Source organism: Mytilus galloprovincialis, chromosome 9 (genome assembly GCF_965363235.1).
Source record: "Mytilus galloprovincialis chromosome 9, xbMytGall1.hap1.1, whole genome shotgun sequence".
NCBI lineage: Eukaryota > Metazoa > Mollusca > Bivalvia > Mytilida > Mytilidae > Mytilus > Mytilus galloprovincialis.
This window is the reverse complement of record NC_134846.1, coordinates 31,431,710-31,454,844: the sequence shown is the minus strand read 5'-3', so window position 1 is coordinate 31,454,844 and position 23,135 is coordinate 31,431,710. Positions and strand designations below refer to the sequence as shown.

Below are 23,135 nucleotides of genomic sequence, written 5' to 3'. Positions count from 1 at the left end.
ACCATGTTAAGTTATAACGTTTCAATTTCAAAATATCTTTAAATGGCTGATCTGAAACTGTGCGAGTACATGTTAATATGTATATATTTCATTTTTTAGAAAAAACATTCATTGTTCGTAACAATCCACCTGCTTAAGTTCAAATGTTGCTGATATTTCCGTTAATTAGTAAATAAATATCACTAATACACACGTATACTAGTTGTGATAACAAACATCTGTTTTTTCAACAAACAATTCACGTATGTTATCCCACTCATTATAGATACGATGATTTAAATTGTGAACGCAGGAGCTCGTTTCGTTTATCGGTTACGCTTAAAAATAAAATAAAACAATGGCCAAAACAAAGAAGAAGAAAAAAGTTATTTCGAAACAAGGTCTGCACGTCTTTGTAGATGGTTGCATTGTGTGAATACTTATTTCCCTTCTCGCAATTGAGTGCCAATCTTTGTCATCACTTTCTGCAATCTAATTAATTGAATACTGTAGATAATAACACGGTAACTTTGTAATTATGTTATATTTTCTATTATAGAATTATGGTTCAGTCAGAATTTATGATAAGCTATCTCTTGAAATTGGTCAAGATATAGAAAGCGAAGCGTCATTCAAATGAAAACCTCAGATGCAAGTCAACACATCAAAAAGATAATGACAATACATATTATTTAGGGTATTACCCTTGGCTAAATTGCAGAACTCATCTTGCCTTTATCATGCTTGTACACACATGTATTCAAATAGCATTTATTCTGATGCAGTTTTATTCATTGATTTGCCCACTCGAATAAATCATAGACATAATTGTAAAGTTTTTTGTTTAAAAAAAAAAACAGAAAAAGAATCATTTGTGAATTGGATTACTATCAATGACCACTTTCAACATCTTCAAAAGCACGTTGGGTTTATCTTTAGTCGATCTTGCGAGTTTATCTTCAATAACTCTGACATTTACAGCAACTTGTTCAGCATGAGACAATTCAACTTTGAATAATTCAAAAACATTTCGCGTCTTCACAAAGTTTGGTGCATATTTTAGTTGAATAATTATTAATTTTGTGTTTAAAAGTAATTACACGAATGTTTCAAGGATACACTCGAAACTGATATGAAATATGACAAACCTATTTGAAAAAACCCAGAGAAACGACCAAAAAAAGACAAAGGCCCAAAATACCCTTCACTTAAAACTTATCATTCGTAACACGAGCCCACAAAAATACGTGTGTTATATAGGATGATACAAAAGTGAAAGTAGATTAAATTAAGTAAGATGCCGATCATTACGTAAGTATATTTTTTTTATATACTAATGGATGTTTAAATAAGATCTAATTGTATTTTAGAAAGTTAAAAGCATAAGTATTCAAAGCAAATACCTTGCTGTATATCTATGTCTCACCCTCAGGTCTTTAGTTTTGTACATATTTTACGAAATTGATAGTCACGTTTTATTGATAAATCTGAAAATTGTATTTACCGATATATCTGAGTACAATGAGAATTCATAGTCATGGTCTTGTCTAATCAAATGATCGTATAAACAAAGACGGTTTTTATATTTTGAGTAAATCAAATTATGATATCAATAAAGATGGACATTTGTGTTATACATGCGTAATATAGCATTCGAACAAAATTAGGTAAGACTTTAATTAACAATGTTTACATCGTTACTAACAAACAAGTATCCATTGAATAAATAAACATATTTGATCACGATTTGTAATGCTAAGAATGATATGCTTATTGGTTTTGTTTTTAAATCTTTATGAAAATAGCGTGTATAACATATAAAACTTTTTTTTTAGATTGAAGGTAATAAGAAATTGTTTTCGATAAAAAAGGACGTAAATAATGGTGATAAACTAACGACTATTATTTCTAGTGTCAAGGAGACCGTGACATACCTTACTTAAGGTCGGCATTTAAATGTCCTAAAATATCTTTGGACTCTAATTATACATTTGACGCCCTGGTTTTTTAAATCGACAGTACAGTACCAAACAAAATTAGGTTACATCACGATTCCGCATCCACAAATAAGAAAGAAAAACAAATATTTTCATGTTTAACGTTGGCACTTTACTTTAGGTTCGACTGAAAATACTTCTAATTCACTGTTAAAAATATATTCTTGTTGATTAAGAATAATATCATGCATAAAAATTCAGCCAGTTGAATCAGGTTTTCTTATCAAAATATTGTATTTTTATTTTGCACATTTGTTAAATTCACGAATATAAACAATTATTTTTCTTCAAATTTCTTGAATTGTACATGTTTGAAGAAATCAAACACAATTAACAGAATGATATCTTGTTAGAGAAGATATATAAGTATTAGGAAGGGGTTATTGATCTCATTAAATGTTTAATAAAGGCTTTAGTTTTACAACGAGGTTCAATAGTCAAAAAACGATTCAGTTGGAACAAATCCGGGTTACAAGCCACAACGGAATGAAACACATCAACTATCAGAGGTAATTAAACCCCGAAACAACAGAAACGTTGAAATGCTACAAAAGCAAAACCCAACATACATAGACACGAATATTACGTTACATATAACATGCATAAGACTAACCATGATACCAACAATTAACAATTTTTATGACATCTTCCACAAAGAAAAAAAATATTGTTGAACTTTTTCCTTGATTATTTTAGAAACCATTTTAAAGATACTAACGTTAAAATTAAGTTGTTTTCTATTTCCAATTACACCCTTATGAATGCATATCGTCGCTGTTATGCAAAAACCTCGTATCTCAATTTTTTGTGGAAATCTTTTTATTGATTATTTAGAATTAAATATGTATGTTCCACTGTATGCGAAAATATCTGATCTTCTAACCAATCATTAACCTGAATTCTGACATGTGACGAAAAAGTGTAGTCGGATTGGTGAGACATTTTGTTGTTCGAAAATATCGTATCTCAAAAGAAAAACACACGGCACGGCAGCTGGCATCATAACAGCTACAGTTTACTGAATCAATTTTAGGTTCTCAAAGCTAATAAAGCTTAGAAATAATATGAAAAGCTTTTAAAATACAATATAGGTGCAGACATTTTTGCTCGTCTTGGTAATTTATTGGTTAGAAGATCAGATATTTTCGCATACAGTGGAACATACACATTTAATTCTAAATAATCGATAAAAAGATTTCAGTTTTTACTGCCTGGTGTAAAATAATCAAAACCTTAGATACGAGGTTTTTGTATAACAGCGACGAATTATGCCTTACATACGTTTTTTTTACCAGCATGAATAAAAAATACATGGGCAGAAAAGAAGATGTTTTGAAACTTATTGAACAATGTGAAACTTATACTGATCTAATCATTACTTTTTTTCTTAAAAACTGTTTCTCACATATTTAGATAACATTTAACTGACAATGGAGGCAGTTCTATCTGACAAAGAATGTGGATACTACATGAAACTTATCACCTTTATCCTTGGAATTGGTATGGATGTTTTACATACGTATTTTGAGCAAAATATTTTAAATGCAAAAGAACATTTGGAATTTTACATGTTCTTAGATAAAAATAAACATAATTTGTATCACGAATGCTATCCTAAAGTTGAATGCTGTGAATGTTCTCAAAATGGTCCTGGTATGGCATCTCAAAAAGGATGTTTAACCAAACTACAGTTTATGTTATTGTTTGAAATTGGCACTCTAACTGAAATAGATCATTATCAAACAGGAAGGCGTATTAATGAGATTACCAAACAATGTTTGTGCAGAATCATCGCAAAAAGATCTAATGATGTTGACTGTATGGATATAACTCTTATGTATGCAATTATTCAATCATGCTATCTAAAACATAATATAGCTATACACGGAAATCCCAGATGTATTGAAGCTATCAAAGATACGAGAAACTTTTTGGCACATGTCCCTAGCCCACGTATTTCGAAGTCTGAGTTTGACACCAGGTTTGCTGAGACTGAGCAAGCTCTCTTAGAAATAGGTAGTTCATTGGGAAAATATTTTGCTAAAGTTAACCAAAAGAATATAGATGAATTCAAAAGAAATGATTTATCGGTAGAAGGTATCAAAGGAATCATCGAGAACAATATTGATGACATTATAAAGAAGGTAGGGTGTAATACATATTATAATTATTTAATACACATCGGCCTCGAGGATTGACAAAACATTTGTTGTACAATTTCACTCAATAAAATGCATGCTATTATACTCTGAAAGTTTAAAAAAAAGTTGACTTTAGAGGAAAAATATATGCTGTTGTAATCTGTTGAAACATTTTGTTAAATCAGTTTGTTATATATAGTTAAAATCTGAAAATAAACAGTAAAAGCTAATATAACGTTTGTAAGCCTAACAAATTGACACACCCACATCTTATGTAGACGAAACGCACGTCTGGCGTACTAAATTATAATCCTGGTACCTTTGATAACTATTGTCATCAACTATTTAAAAAAACATGAATTTTTGTCATATCTTGAATGGACTTATTACAAATGTACCATCTCAATTATACAAAAATTGTAGAAACTTCAAACTTTCATTGAAGACCAGAGAACAAATGCAGTGATTATTAGGGATGAAATCAGCGAACAACTCGCCAAATATAAAGGTATTTTAAACTGAATGATATATATTTCTAAATTTTGTAATGTAGAAGAGGGGCGAAAGATACAAGAGGGATATTAAAACTCATAAATTGAAATATAATTCGGACAACGTCATGGCTAAAACAGAAAAAGATGCACAGACAAATAATAGTATACAAGACACAACATAGAAAACTAAAGAATAAGTACACAAAATGTAACATAAACTCCACCAAAATATGGGGGTGATTTCCGGTGCTCCGGACGGGTAAGCAGATCTTGGCGTGTTTCTAATGTTATTACAAACCCGGAATATAGTATAATTCGGTAGGTCATATTCTTGAAAAGGGAACAGGATTATGGTTACGACATAAGGAACATATCCGAAAAATTTCCTCTTCATGTAAAGCCGTAATCATTTTCAGCATTGTTTTTCTTTTCGGTTGAATCAGCACTTCACTGATTAGTGTTTCGATTTTGATTTTTCAATATGTTTGATCTATCTTCACTAAAGATACATGATTTGTTCAAATATGCATACGATATAGGTAAACTGGAATTGTTAATGTATTGAACTAAATTAAAATTAAGTTATGACTTATGATAATTGTTGTGTCAGAAAACGTTTCCACAACTGGTTTTTTTTTCATTTTCTTATTAAAAAGAGGAGATGAAAATTGAAATCCGGAATCTTATATTTGAAGTAAAGCAAGATGCCGTGGCACCATATGCTATTGAGAAGACGTTTGACTCACCAGGTATATTGTGATTTAGAAAACTATTTATTGTATGATATCGGGAATGCATTTATCAAAACCATTTCAAGACACTTCATGAAATACCATACAAGCAGGACCTATCTCTCGTTGATTTGTTTACGAAAGTTTGCGTACAAGCTATTTTTCACCTGGTCATTTCACATAAGCAAAAACATTACACATTCCCGTGATAAAATTAAGAGATAAATGGGGTGGACTTTTTTGATATTTCTTTAAATTTCAGTTTTTTGGATATTTCTATCCTTTTGATAGGCATACCTAATTTGTTTTTAAAGGTAAATATAATCGGATTGGTTATCATTACTAAATCGCTCAAAAAGTTTATATTTTGAAGAAATGTCATAGTTTTACGTTAAGCAACATAATGGTTATGTTAGCAAAGTCATTACCTCGTCTGTAACTGTAGTGTATGCCCCTAACGCCATAGATATCAGTTTCTATTAATTAAGTTATATATTAGACTTAAGAGTTCACAAAGCAGGAATAAAACAATGCTTAATTGCATTATCATTTTGGGAAACTGTGGCAAGTGCTTCTTATATATTTGAGACTTGTAATGACATACTATTTGATATTCACACCATTTGTATTTCAAATCGAATAACAAAATAGCAATGATACATGTAAATGAAATAACCCTTAATTTTGAATACCATATGTCTTAATTTGTCAACTATGATGATGATAAATTAATGGATGCATTAATCGATGAAAGACAACTGTAGGGCTCATATTTATCAATAGACGAATTTATTTGGCTATGATTTTAAATTAGATTTTGCGCAAAACATTCTTATTTAGGGCATTTGAAAAAAAAAACAAAGTGATTTTAGAGAGATCATATTTCACGCGATTTTCGACAATTGGAAAAATTTCAAATGATATAATGAAGTTAATATTCCGCTGAAATATTTAGACAATTGAAAGACATGAAAAATGTGTAAGAATTAGTCATGTTTTTTTATTCTCATGTTTTTAAGGCATTTAATAATTATTTCTTATTATAAAGATTTTTTTTTTCAATTTAAACACATGGATTGACATACAAATGGAAATAGTTATCAAAGGTACCAGGATTATAATTTTGTACGAAAGATTGAAGAGAAATACAAGATATTTTCTACATTTCAGCTTAACATACACATACATCATAAATCTTAGTCATACCTGAATTCAAAGTTCAGTTGTGATTTCATTGACTTCAGTTTGAACACGATGATTATATATGTTTCTTTGTTCCAAGAAGGAAGGAGACAGTAGGACGAAGAAAGAAAAAAGATAGAATACACTATCAAATCAATGAAACACTTAAAAACCATAACCTAAACCAAAAAGATGGCCAGAGTAACAACAATGCTCAAAACACGACTTACGATTGGTAATAATCGGCGAAAGGTGTTCAATCTGTCACAATGATAACTCCCTATTTCTGTGGGTAAACGTCCCTGCCACAAGACGAGACAATTGGTCGTGGGTGCAAACCCCAACCTTAAGAATTGTGTATTCGAGATATCTTTCATCGTAATAAGGTGTCTGTCAAGACTTACGAGCTTTATCGATCCGATTTGATTTTGTAGTTATTCATTATTAATTTATCATATGATTCTCCTGATATTGACAAAAGTCGATGTATTGTCTTAAGCAAAACGACCTATATTGCAGATGAAAGTGTTAAGGCATTTGCAAAACTTCATTCGAAGGCTGATTCCAGACCCTTGTGATATATTTCGCAGTTTCAAATCATGCCAAAAATCCCTTCACCTATAAGCGATTAATGTATTAACATTTTGAAACATACATATTAATACAGAAAATACTTTCCTTTAGTGCAATTTTATATATATTTTTGGGAGTCAAATCGGAAATACAATTTCATGTAAATATTGGGCAATTTACAGTTTAATATAATTTGGTTGTGAATTATGATATTTTGTTGTACAAGGTACATATGAATTTTTAAACCAAAACAACATCAGAAAAGGTCATTTGGTTGTGTATTACACTATCTAAGAATAATATTTGTTTTATCTTTTACCTTCATTAAAATAAACTTTCACCGTACGAAATATTGACCAGGCTAACCAGTATAAGATAATAAGCTGTCACATGAAGTATAATACAGCTGTATGCTCTGTTGGGTGCGTTTAAATTCTTTAACTAAGCGTCTTTTTAAACTGCTACTCGCCTATAAATATTGATTATCTTTATTATCTTGGTCAGTTCCCCAAAAGAATGCTACAGCCTGCGGTGCCAACGTAGAAGAAACCGAAGAAGGAAACATAAGTAAGTTTTGTTATTAATATTCACATAAGAGGATATCAGAGGATAATCCTTTCAATTTGGAGAGCAAACGTTGGAATTGTATAAATGAATACTACATTCTGGGTATAACCAATTTAAGACTGCTTACATATGAAATAATATCCTTATAAAAGTGCACATCTCAAAAATACGTACTAGTGTACCTATGTTACCTTTATGTAAAAAGTCTTAGATTAAATAGACACTCATAGACAAACATGAAAATAGGTTTTACGATAGAGTAATCATCACTCTTTTACAGATTCTTATACCATGGAATCATAAAACTCTCTCCATTGATTGTTTGATTGATTGGTGATTGTTTTCTGCCGCATCACCACAAAAGGTTTTATTGCGGCGAGAGCCATTTCAAATATTATAACAAGACGTTTTTATTTAAAAAAAACAAAACAATAAAGAGTCTTTCAATTTAGTTAAAAGCAAAATACGTATTTAAAATAGAAATGCTACATAAATATGAATATAAATAATGTGGTCATTTTTATAAATTTCTTGTGTACAAAACTTTGATTTTTTTTCGAAAAACTAAGGATTTTCTTACCCAGGCATAGATTATCTTAGCCGTATTTGGCACAATGTTTTGGAATTTTGGATCCTAAATGTTCTTCAACTTTGTACTTGTTTGCCTTTATACATATTTTGATTTGAGCGTCACTGATGAGACCTATGTAGACGAAACGCGCGTCTGGCGTACTAAATTATAATCGTGATACCTTTGATAACTATATAATAAACATGTTACATGATAAAAACTTAAAATCATTTTAAACTAATACAACCTATTCTTATTTTGGTATATATTCTTATTTTCATTAGGAAGGAAACAATGATTTCAGCATATTTATATTGATAAAAAAATAAAACATCACATTTTTTTTCCCGGTTATCAGCACAGTCCAAACATTCAATTACAATATATTTTGTTGTATACTTGCAATCGCAAGGTATACATTTGGTTAAATTGCATAATCCCACATCAAATCGTAAGTGTCTACGCAATAAACATGCCACAATTTCAGTCGATTGGAAACTTAAAATGAAGAGTAAAAGTTTGACAAGAACAAATTTTGTTGCGACTTTAGAACAAGTGATATAGTTACATGCAATCTTCAACTTTGTAACTTTTAAGGATGAATTGTTCATTCCCATACCATTAAACACACATGTTAGATCATGGTCTGCTTTCATTTAAATCCGTCCTTGTATAGAATACATTGCATTTACATGTACCTACCAGGTTCTTTTAGTTAACAAATACAAAAAAAAATCACTCTTATGTATGTGATTCAGACTTATGTAGTAAATTTCACAGATATTCAAAACCCAATTTTAGGCATTTATGGTAACCGGTTAAATATTCTTTTGAAATGTTTAAAACATTTTTGAAACGGAACTATAAATTAACCTTATCTATGTATATACTGCAGATGTGAAGAAACGTCGAGTCGAATGGAAACTATTAACACCTAGCACATGGAATTTACCAGACATAATAGACACTTTAAAGAAACGTTCAGCACGGTTACGACAATGGTTCGAAATAGAGAATGTTTTTGAAGGATCTTTAGTTATACAAACATTAGTCCAGCAAAATGTTTTAGATAATCAAGAAGAGTTTCGAGCTTCAGTACATTTATTTTTGGAAAAGTTTGTTGAAGTTTGTAGGATACATGCCGATGTACCTACTGTTATTAAAGTAGCTTTGATTATAGAGCTGGGTGAATTTGAAAAAGAAGGTAATAATAATGTTCTTTAGTTCATTATTTTCATTTAGGTTCATTATGTACAAAGCATGCAAATGAAAAACAATGCATACATTCACGAATTTGCATAAAGATATTAAGTTTCCTAAGAACAAAAAACGTATGCCAATATATCTTAATTGTGTGTGTTTCAAAAAAAAAAAAGTTTCAAAACTATTCATTGTAAATTGTGACGTTTTCGAGCCATACTGAACAAAATCAATGGTTTGAAGCTAAAATTATTTCTAAAAGATTATACTGTAAGTATCAGTCAAGAGTAAACATCTCTAATAAAATTAGATAAACACATTCAAAGGGATATATTGAAGTCATATAAATACACAGAAGACAAAGAACCCATATTTGAATAAAGGGATTGATTGCATAAATCGTACGAACGAATATCATATTCGTATTTTCTTATAAGCACACTTGATTATATCTATTACTGGTTTCTGAAAATGCCCGTGTTTATATAGCGATGTAGTTAAAACAATTATCTTAAAATGTATATACATGACGATGATGAAGTGGTTTGTTTGATTGCATACAAACAATACTTTAAAATTGAGAATGGAAATGAGGAATGTGTCAAAGAGACAACAACCCGACCATAGAACAGAAAACAGCAGAAGGTCACTAACAGGTCTTTAATGCAGCATTTGTCAATATGTCTTTTAATGAAATATTTACAAAAGGACTTTTGGCCGTACATCAATAAGACATGAATGCCATATTACCTTTCTGGATGTTCAACTTCCCGATATGTTCGTTAATTTGTCTTATAAATTTGTTTTCATATATGAATATCTGCATTTATAAAAATAAGGAGATGTGGTATGATTGCGAATGAGACAACTATCACTGAAAAACCTGCAAATCAACCGTTTTATATAGTAAAATACAGCCAAATTTATAAATAACCGGTACAATTGAATATGAATAACTGGGTAAAATTTCAAGATAAATTATTGTGTTTCCTGTTTAATGAATACTGTTATACTTGTAAACATCTTTTGATGTGTTCATCCGTTTATTATTGAATTATTTGAAACTATCAAACTAACTGGGTTTATATTATTCTATATATATATATATATATCTAAAATATACTTTCTAATAAGAGACAGAAGAGAAACCATCGAACATAGAAATAAATAAGAAAGACAAAACCACATACATTGCCGACAACACAAGCTTTGATTGTCAGAACTATCGACAAAAAGATGAGATTATAGCAAGTCTGAAGGAGGAATTATCTGGCAAGTATTTGATTTCAATGTATAAGCAATTTTTGTTTTTCTACACGTGTAAATGTAGCTGTAGATATGTTGGGTTCTAAAGACCAATGGGTAAACTAGCAAGCGATGGTTATGCTAAAGTGCAACGATATACGTTAAAGTCTGATGGTTTGAAACGATTAAGTTCAATGATTCAATTCGTGAAAGTTCGTTTGTTAACAAAATATAAGGACTTTATAAACTTTTGATGTTGAATACCGTCATTGATTTTCCCCCGTTAATCTTTGGTTAATGTGTACTTTTCAAAAAATTGTGCAGAATTTATCTTTGTTTCAAATAAAGAAATGCTTGAAATGAGTAAAGTGTTATCCTGTTCAATACTATAATCAAAACTTCATATATTTTATAGAAACACAAAACAGAAAAAAATATGGTGCTTTGAAACACCCACGATTTATGTTTACTGCAAAGACATAAGGATTAATTTCCTACAACTGTTAAATTTAAGAAAGAAAAAAAATCGACTATTGTACGTATGCAACTGAATGTAACGTAATTTGATTTGGTGGTATTACATCTTTTTAAGAAGACTTTTTTGTAATAAACTGAATGTGATTTTTTTGTCTTTATAATACTGTTGATTTTAAGTATTGTTGTTAAGTTTTGTCATAATCAATTCCAGAATTTGATTTAAAGATACTTAAATGTAACGCGACATCTACAGCGAATCGATTAAAATTTCTTCGAAAAATGTAAATCAAGCCGCAGCATGATATAATATTATGTGGACCAATAAATGATCAAACATTCGTCTCATACAGTTGAATATGATACAAACGATGACTCTATGATGATAAATACCACTTTATTTTCATTGTGAGGTTCCATTTGGTCTATTTCTACCTCTATTTCCCTCCAAATTTCATCTCTTTAAGCCAATTAATAAAAATTGTGTAGTAACTTTAAGTTTTCATGAAGAAAATGTGACAATATATCATAGCAAAATACAAGAGATCAGGAGAATTGTTTTTCTATAATAGCACAATAAAATAAATCCGCAGAAAATTCAGAAACCCTCCCAAACCACTGATTAAAGCTTGCTCTTTCTACAAAAATTCATGGTAGAGTCCTATTTCAAGACAATTTACTAAAAAAAATATGTTTTTGAGACTAAATTCACTCAGAATATTTCAGTTTTGTAATATTCAAATGCAAAAGCACGAAATGTTAACGAATAGAACATTTTGAGTACGTTTGAATCTTATGCATTTTTGGGGTTCATAGACAAATCCGAAAACTGGCTGCTAGCTTAGTGGTTGCTAGCGTAGTGGCTGCTAGCGAGTGGCTGTTAGCTTGAGCCTGGTTATACAAGATCGAGTTGCATTGTTAACTTTATTTCAGACGCATTGTAGTTTTGATATACGTTTAAGAATTATACAAATCAAATAACTATGCGAATAAGAATAAAAGCGGTGAACAAGTTGTAGCTGGGATTTATAATTGTGTACAAAATATGTTTTTTCATCTACGAGCAAAGCATGTAATTATCTGTAATTATTTCTCACATGTTTCAAATATTACAAAATGCAAAACATATGTAGCAAACATTTAATGAAGGTCACGTATTAATATATAGTATGCTGCAAATATAAACAAAAGAAAACGAATGACAAATGTGATAGCAAATATACCTAAAACTTGATATTGAAGGCGGTCGATGTAAGACATACATGAAATGGTCATATACTACATACGGAGAAAAATGGAAAAGTCACTATCAAATCATTTCGTTGTAGATCTTACGGGTCTAAATTCCGAGAATAAGTTTTTCTCTTGTTGTAATGGCCCTTGTTGTTATAATGTTGATATAAATACATAAATGTATATCAGTTTATCAATTTAATCATGTTAATTAAGGATTCTAACATGACGTACTTCAAACGCTTTGAGTACACACCCGTGGTAAAATATATATATTGCCAGGGCTGTTCCGATGGTACTCCCACGTTATGTATGTTTTTTTATATGAATGAGGTTCCCGACGTCATAGAAGGATGACGTAAGAATATAAGCAATGAAACCGAAAATCATCAAAACAAGGAAACGTAAACACACGATGCTAAAATGTGGTATACGTTTTTTTTTAATATAAGACATATAAATACTTCATTGAAATAGTTTAGGCATGTCAATGATTCAGTTTGCTCCGTTCTTTTACACCAATTTAATAGTGCGTTTATTTATGGGAACGGCAAATTTTTGCCTCCACCTTGAGCGCTTCGATTCAAAAGAAATTGCCGTTTTTATCAGATTAGAATCGAAATAATTCATGGGGGCTTGAATATATTGTGATTTTAGTTTAGCCCCCATGAATTATTTCTTAAATGACTGTAATAGTATTTCTGAAGAAATAACATAAAAAATTTGATGCACACTGATACGCGGGTTATTTAAAATTGTGCAACATATTTTTTATGTTATTTTGAATAGACAGAAACAATATTACAGTCATTTCTTATAATTTATTAAATTAGAAATTCCATTTTGAACCATAGTAAATCATGAAAAAACGTTGATGACGTCACGGTTACATGACAAAGTTAAGAAAACAACGTCAGCCAATTAGAAGTCGCGTTACATCCAAAATTAAATTATTGATGGATAGCGTTTTAATCTACTTTCAAAAAATAAAAAATCATCGGCAGTACTAGAGGAATCGGTTGTGTCTGGTTTGTACACATTCAATATCAGTCGGGGCACTAAGCGAACACCATAATATTATGGATTTGGCTAATTTCGACTGTATTATGAAAATCCATAAAATTATGAGATACAATTATATTTCTAGTTATATTATGCAAGCCCATAGTTTTGTTTCATAATTATGCATTGAAAAATTAAATTTGACACGTCCGGAAAACAATTTTTTGGGCACTGCTAACAAGTTCTGTAAATTTGTCATCTTAAAATGCTATTTTTATAATCATCTTTTGATTACAATCATCCGACAATCGTCGCCTTCTCTACGTCATATTTATAAATTATCTGGTTCAGAATGTTGTACAAGAAAAACAACTCGTGTCGTCTTATATGCAATATGTTTGTTAAAATTGTTATCGTTCCTTAAACAATGAATAATTCTTCTTATTAAAAATAATTGTGTCAGCATCATTGTTGAAAACAAGTGTGTCAGCTGACGTCTTTTAAAAATACATTAGTTTCATTAGAGGGAGATTTTTTTATCAAAAAGTACATTTCTTTCTGTGTCTTTTAAAATTGGAAATAGCTATAATTATACACATGATCTATAATAATCACATACATGTACACTATTGCATGTTTCTATGTCTTGATTTTGACGAAATTTAATTAATGACTAAATTCACAACTACGATAAGCCAAAGTAATATATATATATATATATAATTTGTTCACAACATGGGAATCATCATTGTTTTAATGCAATTTATGTTGTGCACAAGCGATCTATTATCTTATTTAAAACATGGCAAGGTTACTAATATTGTTTGTGTATATCGGGTATTATACAACAGAAAAATCAGATGTAAAGATTAAACTATGTCAGTGAGAAGCAAGGTCATGTTATTTTACAATATCCATTAGTTTAGCAGTATGAAGAATTGATAAGAAACAGATGACGTTTGATATGACAATGTTAACACAAAACAGAATGAACTCATCATTTTAATTTCTTTTTAAAATGGATGCATAACGTCTGAGTGCAACCTGTCAATATTATATGGAATTGCTTAATTCAACTTTAAGACATATATCATGTATATAATAGACTTTTTTATATAACCTATTTACTTTAAACAAAATATTTTATTTCATTTTTATTAATATAAATGTATGTATTCTTGCCTTTGCATAGCATTTTTAAACAAAATGTTTGCAAGAAAAAATATTACACTGTATACATAAATAAGATACACGAAATATTTACATTAAAGAGTTCTGAAAACCTTAGGAGAAAAAAAAGTGTCAATAAGATCATAATAATATGATTATTGCATTGAATGATAAATCAGTTGATTCATCCGATAGATATAATAGCTGATATTATAAAAACAAACTGTGGGAAAACACCTATATATTTTGGTACTCGGCGCAAAACTGGGGAAGGACTCGGTAGAACCTCGCCCTTCCCAAGTTTCTCAGCCTCATACAAAAAAGTTTATATTTTCCTGACATTGACCTAATAATGTAAATTTATTAAGTTAAAGGTCATCATAACATGCAAGTAAAATTCATCATTGAAATGTATGGAAACGTATGTTCAAAAGTCAGCACTAATCATATTTATCTTGATATGAGTTCAAACTCAGTTCTGGCAGAATATTTGTACCCAACAAGTCGTACAAAGTCCACATGGTTGGTGGAAATCACGAATTGCCATCTATATAAAATTCCAATATATAATCGGCAAACTTCATGGATTTATCGTCAGATGGAGCAACGGCTAATAATTCAGCAAAGTAATAGATTCAATCTTGTCAATTGGAAAGTACGCCCTAATGACTGACTTTTTCGCCACCAACTTTGTCCTAAATACAATCTGCAACAACTGATTGTAGCAGCATGAAATGTTTTCGTAACAGGGGTATGCAATGCACGTTCAAATTCAATATGAACTTCCTCGGGCTGGAGAGTTTATCTTCGGGTAGTGCACTCATCAATAGTTAGCAGATCCCACATTTTGATGTAACATTCCTGGGATTTAAGTGGAAGTTACGCAAAAACAAGGGGAATGTAGTTGCAATTTTTACATCCATGTATCTAATAATGTAGGTAGAATAATTTCGGGCAGGATTTAAATGTGCCATCTATGAAAATAGTAAATAAAATAAATAATTTATATAATATTTATTCAAATATTTATAATTTACCAGGTAAATTTCCGGAAAAGTAAGAAATACAAATTGCGGAAACGTATACTTTAAATTTCCGGAAACGTAGTATTGGGACTTTGAAAAAATAGCGGATAAGCAATACGCCCGAGCAGACAACAGACTAATACTCTGTGAACTAACACGATTGAAATCTTGGTCAACGTGCCAGACTAGTACAAAGCCGGATTTATATGACATTATTGTGTTTTGTCCTGCTATCAAGGAAAATGTCTTTCTCTAGTAAAAGTTTAAACTAGTGAATTGATATATGATAAATGACGTCCCATTAAATTGATCTACAGTATCCCTCCTTTAAACCAATACAAGCATATTTAACATATAAAATTGTTACTTCACAAGTATGCAAAAATGTTGCACTCACAAAATACTTAAAAAGTACAACCACTTCCATAGTCTCTGAAACATACTACAATTCATAACCATTCTCTATTGATGCACTACACGATTCTATTACATAAGTTCCTTAATTTAAAAGCTCAGAAATGCACAGATTCGTTCATTCAAATAAGGCAGCAAATACAAAAAAAAAAATATGAACATATACTCACCTGCAACTTTATAAAACAATACTTACATCCCTACACATTGATTAATTGGATGAAAGAGCCATATGCGCGAACTAAAAAGCAGACAATTTCGACACCATTTAATCAATCAATGCACTTAAATTACACTAAAATAGATATTATGGTATCTCATAATCTAGGATATATCATGATAATCAATAAGATTATAACATAGCATAATGTGTGAATTAATATTATGCAATCAAATAATTTTGAAATTGCATAATTATGCATCAAAATATATAAAATTCGAACACATCTTGATAACAATTTTATTGGAATATGTTTTTGTTTCACTAGACAAATCTATCATTTTTGTCTTATAAGATAATCACCGGCAATGTTTTGTAAAACATTTGCATTATCTTCTCAACTGTGAAATACGCATGCTTAAAATTGGTGTAGTGGTTTGTGCATCAGACTACTAACACAAAGGCTCCTGGTTCGATTCCCGTTCCGGATTGAAAATTTCAGGTACTGCATTTTCGGCTCTCCCTTGACACCATTTGCGAGTATGGTCTTGAGGAAACGATGATAGTCCGTCGGAAGGGGACGATAAATGGCTGACCCGTGTTAAGAGAGAGTCATATCTCTTGCACGTAAAAGACACCCTTGTGCATTTCTATTTTTATATGTCATGCATTATTAGGTATACATGTCCAAAATTTTTGGATTGCATCAGATAAATTCACATATTATGAATATCTTATATTGTTATTGATTCTCAAAATACAACTTTTCTTACTAAATTCAGTAATATAATGGCATGGATTGTCCTGTACATTGGTACAAATAATCTAAAAATTCATTTAAAAAATGATTACATGTGAGATCAGATGTTATCATTTAAGGTATCAAGACAACATAAATACAATGTAAACCTATGCATTTAAATAACTACCATTTCAATATCCAATGGCATAAAGTCAATAAAAATATTGAGTGAGGTGTTTCTATAAAATAGCTAGTTATTTAAACAACATGCTTCTTATCAATTATAAAAAGAAAATATCACTTATCGGCGCAACTTGTTCTGGTTGATATTCGCATTTGTTTTCTTTTAAATTGCAGCACACAAGAATTTTATATTATTTCATTTGTCATTTGATTATTCATCAAAGTTGAACAAGGTTTTGTGTAGCATTTTATGACAGCTTAGTTGGAGGTGGGATACTGTTGTCTATGTCTTTACTATCCTAAATGTTAGTGGATTTCTAATTAGAAGCAAAGGCCCAGTAACCTATGCAGTTTAAAATTAATTTTGGACAAGCTCACACACCTTTTTTTAAAATACACGTAGTGCATATGTCAATTTTCAAATTGTGGTAGGTTCAGTCCCTAGTTAAAAAAATGTATGTCTTATTCCTGGCAAAATATGTTAGAATCAAACAGAGGCTGAAAAATCATCTTATGATAAAATTGTTAATATATTTGTTAACAATGGACTTTGATATAATAAAATTAGATTGTCAATCAACATTTTTGCTTTGATTTTATCTTACATGTTTTATTTAGATATAAGCAAGTCTAAATTGAAAACAACGTTCAAACCTATGATTGCGTTGGATACTAACAGCAATTTTTGTACATGTGCATGTACAACAAATTTCGTTATAGAGGGGTCAAAATACAGCATAAACAACATTTTCCAAAAATTAAAAAAGTGAAAAAGTATAATTTTACAAAACTTTTTAGTTAAAGTATATAAGTAATGAAAACATTTTACAACAAATTTCATTATAAAATGAAGACTTTATCTACTGTCCTGAACATTTAATGTTGAATTCCGAGCGATTCTAGTAAAAACAAAGGCACATCTGATAAAATTTGCTTTATTTCATTATGTATAAAAATATTTGAATTCAAACTGAATATCCTTTTTGTATTGCACAGTCAATATTTAAATGAAAATATGTGTTTTGTAGAGAAACAGATTGATTCAAAATTTTAGATCTTGGACTTAAATACATTCTATGATCATATCATTTTAACACAAGATCATTTGGAACATTTCATTGTTTATCTGAAAATGATTGTCCACAGCCGTAACATTTTCTTATCATTCCAGCTATGACAGTAAAATGGAATGTTTTTTTTAATTTAAATAAGGTCTTTGAACTTCAGTGTCTTGTCTATACTTTTTCCCCTCTAATGACCGTTTGTTAGCAGAGCCCTTCCTTTTTGTGTCGTACTTGATGCCTTTTTTCTCTGGTTTTAGACAAACCAAAGTGAGATATTTTCGTAATCCTAACCCTGTTCTTTTTTAATTTATAGTTTGCTAAGTAGTCCCTCAGGCCAACCCCAGACAGACAGACACTTGGACGGTCGGTATTTCCATGCCCCTCGCATTGTGTTACGCGGGGGACAAAAATAACTTAAATAAACGATACATGTATATTGGCATACCATAGATACATAGATCTTTTACCAAATAAGCAAATAAATATCTTTTTCAGTTAAAACATACAGAATCCAAGTGTCGTTTTTCTTGCAAAAGACTGTTCTGTTGATGCTGTTGTTTGTATATACTAGCAGTTGATAATTTTAACTTTGAATGTGAAATAATTTACACCAGAACGTTGTTAACTAAGGTAAAATTGCCAAAAGACCTCCTCCTTAATTATAGAAATCTATCATTTAACATTAATCATATTATTTTTTTTTAATATTGTTTGGAGATATAACCTTACAAAATGCCCATGACACATCCAAGGTGAATCATGTTGGTATAATGTACATGAAAGCTGTTGGACGCTGTTGAAACATTCATTCTATGATTTTTATAGCTACACATGTACAGAAAATATCTTATGAATTGGTTTAATTTTAAACTATTCAACCCAAAACTGCACTACACTCTATTTCCTAGCTCCATGTTTTCACTCCATGACTCCACTCAAAAAGTCCAACACTCCAACACTACACAACTCCCCTCCACCTTTTAGAACATGCCCTATAAATTGGTCAAACAAAACATTAAACACTCTAAGACTTATAACACACTCTTCTGGTAGGGATAAGAAAGTCGGCAAAATAGGTGCGAAACTTTTATCTTTATATCTTCAACCATGGTAATCTGACCTCAGACCTTAGAGAAAAACAAATATAGATTAAGGCCATATTCCCATTGACCTAAACTCTGTGTTGTGCTAGTGTAATGCACACGTAAACTAAACACAATTACGTTCCCATTGATATAACTAAATGTTTACATGTAGTTTAAGTCCTGTTTTGTCTACATGCAGTCCAATGTCAATGTAGGCATTGTGGGGGTTAAGTGTACACACAACAAGGTGTTAAGAACATGGATTTTACCATCCATTTTTAAAGATTTTTTTTACCGATTCCTTGTCTGTACTTGATATATTGCTTTTTTATAAAAAAATAAACTAGATCAAAACTGCATGAAATTATCATCATTGCCAAACAAATTATTCATTTGAAAATGTCTACCAGAATCGATTGGGCGTACATAGAAATATTTGACACTGGTCCCTGCTTAATCGACGATTCACTCAAAGCATAGGTTAAATACTAAAATGAGTGTGCAGTGAATTGTATTGTTTGGCTAGTATCTCAGATAAGTAAAATGCACTCTGAAATTAAAAAAAAAGCATGAATTAGCAATGAACGAACTGTTACTTTATCTCAACACGAAGGGCCAAGTGAGCTATTATCATCACTTGGCGTACGTCGTCCACTGAATAGAATGGAACCAAATATGGTATGAATGTTCCTCATGAGGTGCTGACCACGTGTTATAAATTTGTAGCCGATCCATCATCCAAGATGGCCGCCAGCGGGGGACTAAGTTTAACATAGGACCCTATGGCAAATACATACAAATGTCTTCTTTTAGAGAACCACTGAATGGAATGAAAGCAAACAAAGCATGCATGTTCCTTATGAGGGGCTGACCAAATGTTGTTACTTTGTAGCCGATCCATCATCCAAGATGGCCGCCTGTTGGGAACTTAGTTTAACATAGGATCCTATTGGAAATACATACAAATGTTTTCTATTAGAGAACCACTGAATGGAATGAAACCAAACATAGCATGCATGTTCCTTATGAGATGCTGACCAAGTGTTGTTACTTTGTAGACGATCCATCATCCAAGATGGCTGCCAGCCGTTGACTTGGTTTAACATAGGACCCTATGGGAAATACTTTCAAATGTCTTCTTTTAGAGAACCACTGAACGGAATGAAAGCAAACATAGCAAACATTATCATAAGTATCTGATTTTTGTAATATGATTTCAAAAACCAAAGTAGATTCAGTTGAGCGACACAGGCTCTTGAGAGCCTCTAGTTTTAATTATGAAAAAGTAGATGTGATATGATTGCCAATGAGACAACTCTCCACAAGAGACCAACATTACAGAAATGAACAACTATAGGTCACCGTACGGCCTTCAACAATGAGCAAAGCCCATACCGCAGTCAGCTATAAAAGGCCCCGAAAGCACAATGTTAAACAATTCAACAAGAAAACTAACGGCCTAATTTATGTACATAAATTATCAAAAAATAAATATGTAAAACATAAACCAACGACAACCACTGAATTACAGTTAATTCCGACTTTTCTGTGCCAGTTCCCCATACTGCCTATTATTTTTACTCAAAAATCCTGTTGTGCCTTTTTTCTAACTTGCATCCCACTCCCTTCCACATAACAATCAACTGATAGCTCCTCAAGTATCTTTAAAGTACTTCAAATCATCAAAATAGCTGAAAAATACTGCTACAAAAGCTGTCCGAGAATTCTAATATAAAAAGGTTTTTCGTTTTCTAATGTTTTATATTCAAGGCATATGCTCTCTAGGAATATTAGAATATTAGAATGTCTGCCTTTTTCTATATTTAAATTATGGTCACTAATTCTTAGTTTTGATATTAATTTTCTATAAGTAAAGTTTGATGTTCTTGAATAGTCTTCAAAACATAAATTTTGTTTAACTAAAGGTTCTTATATAAATAATGTTATACCAATACCATTATTATATCCATAACATATATAGAACTATCTCAAATGTTTGCTAAAAACTACATTTTAATCCAATATTTACAATATTTACAATAATTTCGTCTTACAATTTCACCACATTGATTGTTGTCAACTTATAGCATGAGAAAGACGAACTGTTTACGTCTGCAACATTAGACATAAACTTTTTCAGACTACTTCAACCTGATTCCCAGAGATGATCAAAACACAGTAATTAAATCGCCACAGCTGCAATTGCTGACGACTATTAATTGAACTCAAAATGACTAAATTGATCTATTAAAGGTGTAGTATAGCCAGCCAAGGTTGTTTAAGACTTCCATCATCAGTGTCGTAAAATTTAGGAATTCCGTTAAGATTAACGTTTAACTTTCTACACTGTAATAAACTCTTTCAAAAATACTGTTACTATCTTTTTTTTTTTTTTTATCTTTTATTTGTTTTTCAATAGTCAGGATTTAACATACATGTACCCCTACACTACCACCTGACAAGGGTATCAAGGGGTTACATATTATTGAAAATAATTCAGTAAACAATTTTTATCACTGACAAATTGATTTTTACAATTATAATATTTAAGGTTACATATAAGTTTTATTTGGTAATATTTTCTCGCTCTCTGACTTTCTCTCATACATTACAAATACTCTTCACTCATTTGTTATGCTACAATATGTATCTTGACTTACATTTAAAAAAAAATATATATATATTTTAAAGACAAAAAAAAAAAAAAAAAAGTCAAAAAAAAAAAATCAAAAGCTCAAGGATAAATTTTTGCTCATAATATATATAAAAATAAAAATAGAAATTCTCATTTATATGTAACAATAATTAGTTGAATATTACATGTAAAGGAGACCAAAATTTTTCACACACTTGGACTCTGTTATTTTTCTCTGCAATATAATGTTCAAGAAATTGGTATTTCTTTATTCTATTCTTTAACCCAACCATATTTGGTTTTGTTTCATTTAATTTACATTTGTATATATAATTCTTTGTAATTATGACTAACAGATTCAGTAATAAACTTTCATGTTTGCAACCAAGAAACACATTCTCTTTGTTAAGAACAAAGTTTACAAAAAAAAGATTTACTGCATTTGAAAAAGATTGCCACAATTGAAAAGTTATTGGGCATTCAAAAAAAAAGATGTTCAATGGTTTCTTCACCAAGTTTACAAAAAGTACACATCTTGGTGTCTTTTAATTTAATTTTGTATAAAAAGGTATTAGTTGCTATGATTCTATGCAGAAATTTGTATTGAAAGGTTCTTAAATAAACATCTCTACAAGATTTTTTGGTTATCCTGAAATATTCTGACCATTCTGTTAAATCAATAATCAACAGTTCTTCCCATTTCAAAAATTTGACTGTTGGTAGTTCTATAACTTTATTTACTAAATTTTTATATACAAATTTTGCTTTCACATTACCTATAATTCTCTTTAAAAAAATATCACCATTATCAGGCTTATCCAAATCTTGCTTTAAACAGTTCTCTTTAAGGCATTTTTTCATAGTCTGAGGGATTCTTGAAATCAGACCATGATATTTGATAAAATTGTTGATTTTTACTCTTTCTTGAAATTGTTCAAATTTATAAAAATTCATATTTTCTTTATTAATTAGGTCACTTACTGACTGCACACCTCCTTGTTTCCATTGAATATGATATGGGAAATCATCCAGAGAAGAAAAGTTCAAAATATCTAATGATAAAATGTCACTGACAGAATTCTCAGTAATAGGTTTTGCTATAGAAAAGCATAGTAAAACATCCTTCCAGAAGGGATTTTTACATCTTTTAGAAATCTCAATTAGCTTTTCTTTCTGTAGATGTAAAACCCTTTCACCCCCATACTTTGTGAGGTCTGCCAGTAACAACTGCTGCCAGCCACCAAGTGGGTTTGACATCAGTCTTTTTA

At 30.5% G+C, this 23,135-nt stretch overlaps 1 protein-coding gene across 1 annotated transcript; it reads left to right on the top strand.

The window, feature by feature from the left end:
* The first annotated feature begins 1,509 nt into the window (after positions 1-1,509).
* Positions 1,510-10,891, top strand: LOC143046747 (uncharacterized). Its single transcript, XM_076219837.1, has 7 exons — positions 1,510-1,646; positions 3,390-4,120; positions 4,541-4,625; positions 5,268-5,360; positions 7,602-7,664; positions 9,131-9,439; positions 10,570-10,891. The coding sequence occupies exons 2-7, from the start codon at positions 3,407-3,409 to the stop codon at positions 10,785-10,787; spliced, it is 1,482 nt and encodes a 493-aa protein (XP_076075952.1). The 5' UTR covers positions 1,510-1,646; positions 3,390-3,406; the 3' UTR covers positions 10,788-10,891.
* The last annotated feature ends 12,244 nt before the right edge of the window (positions 10,892-23,135 follow it).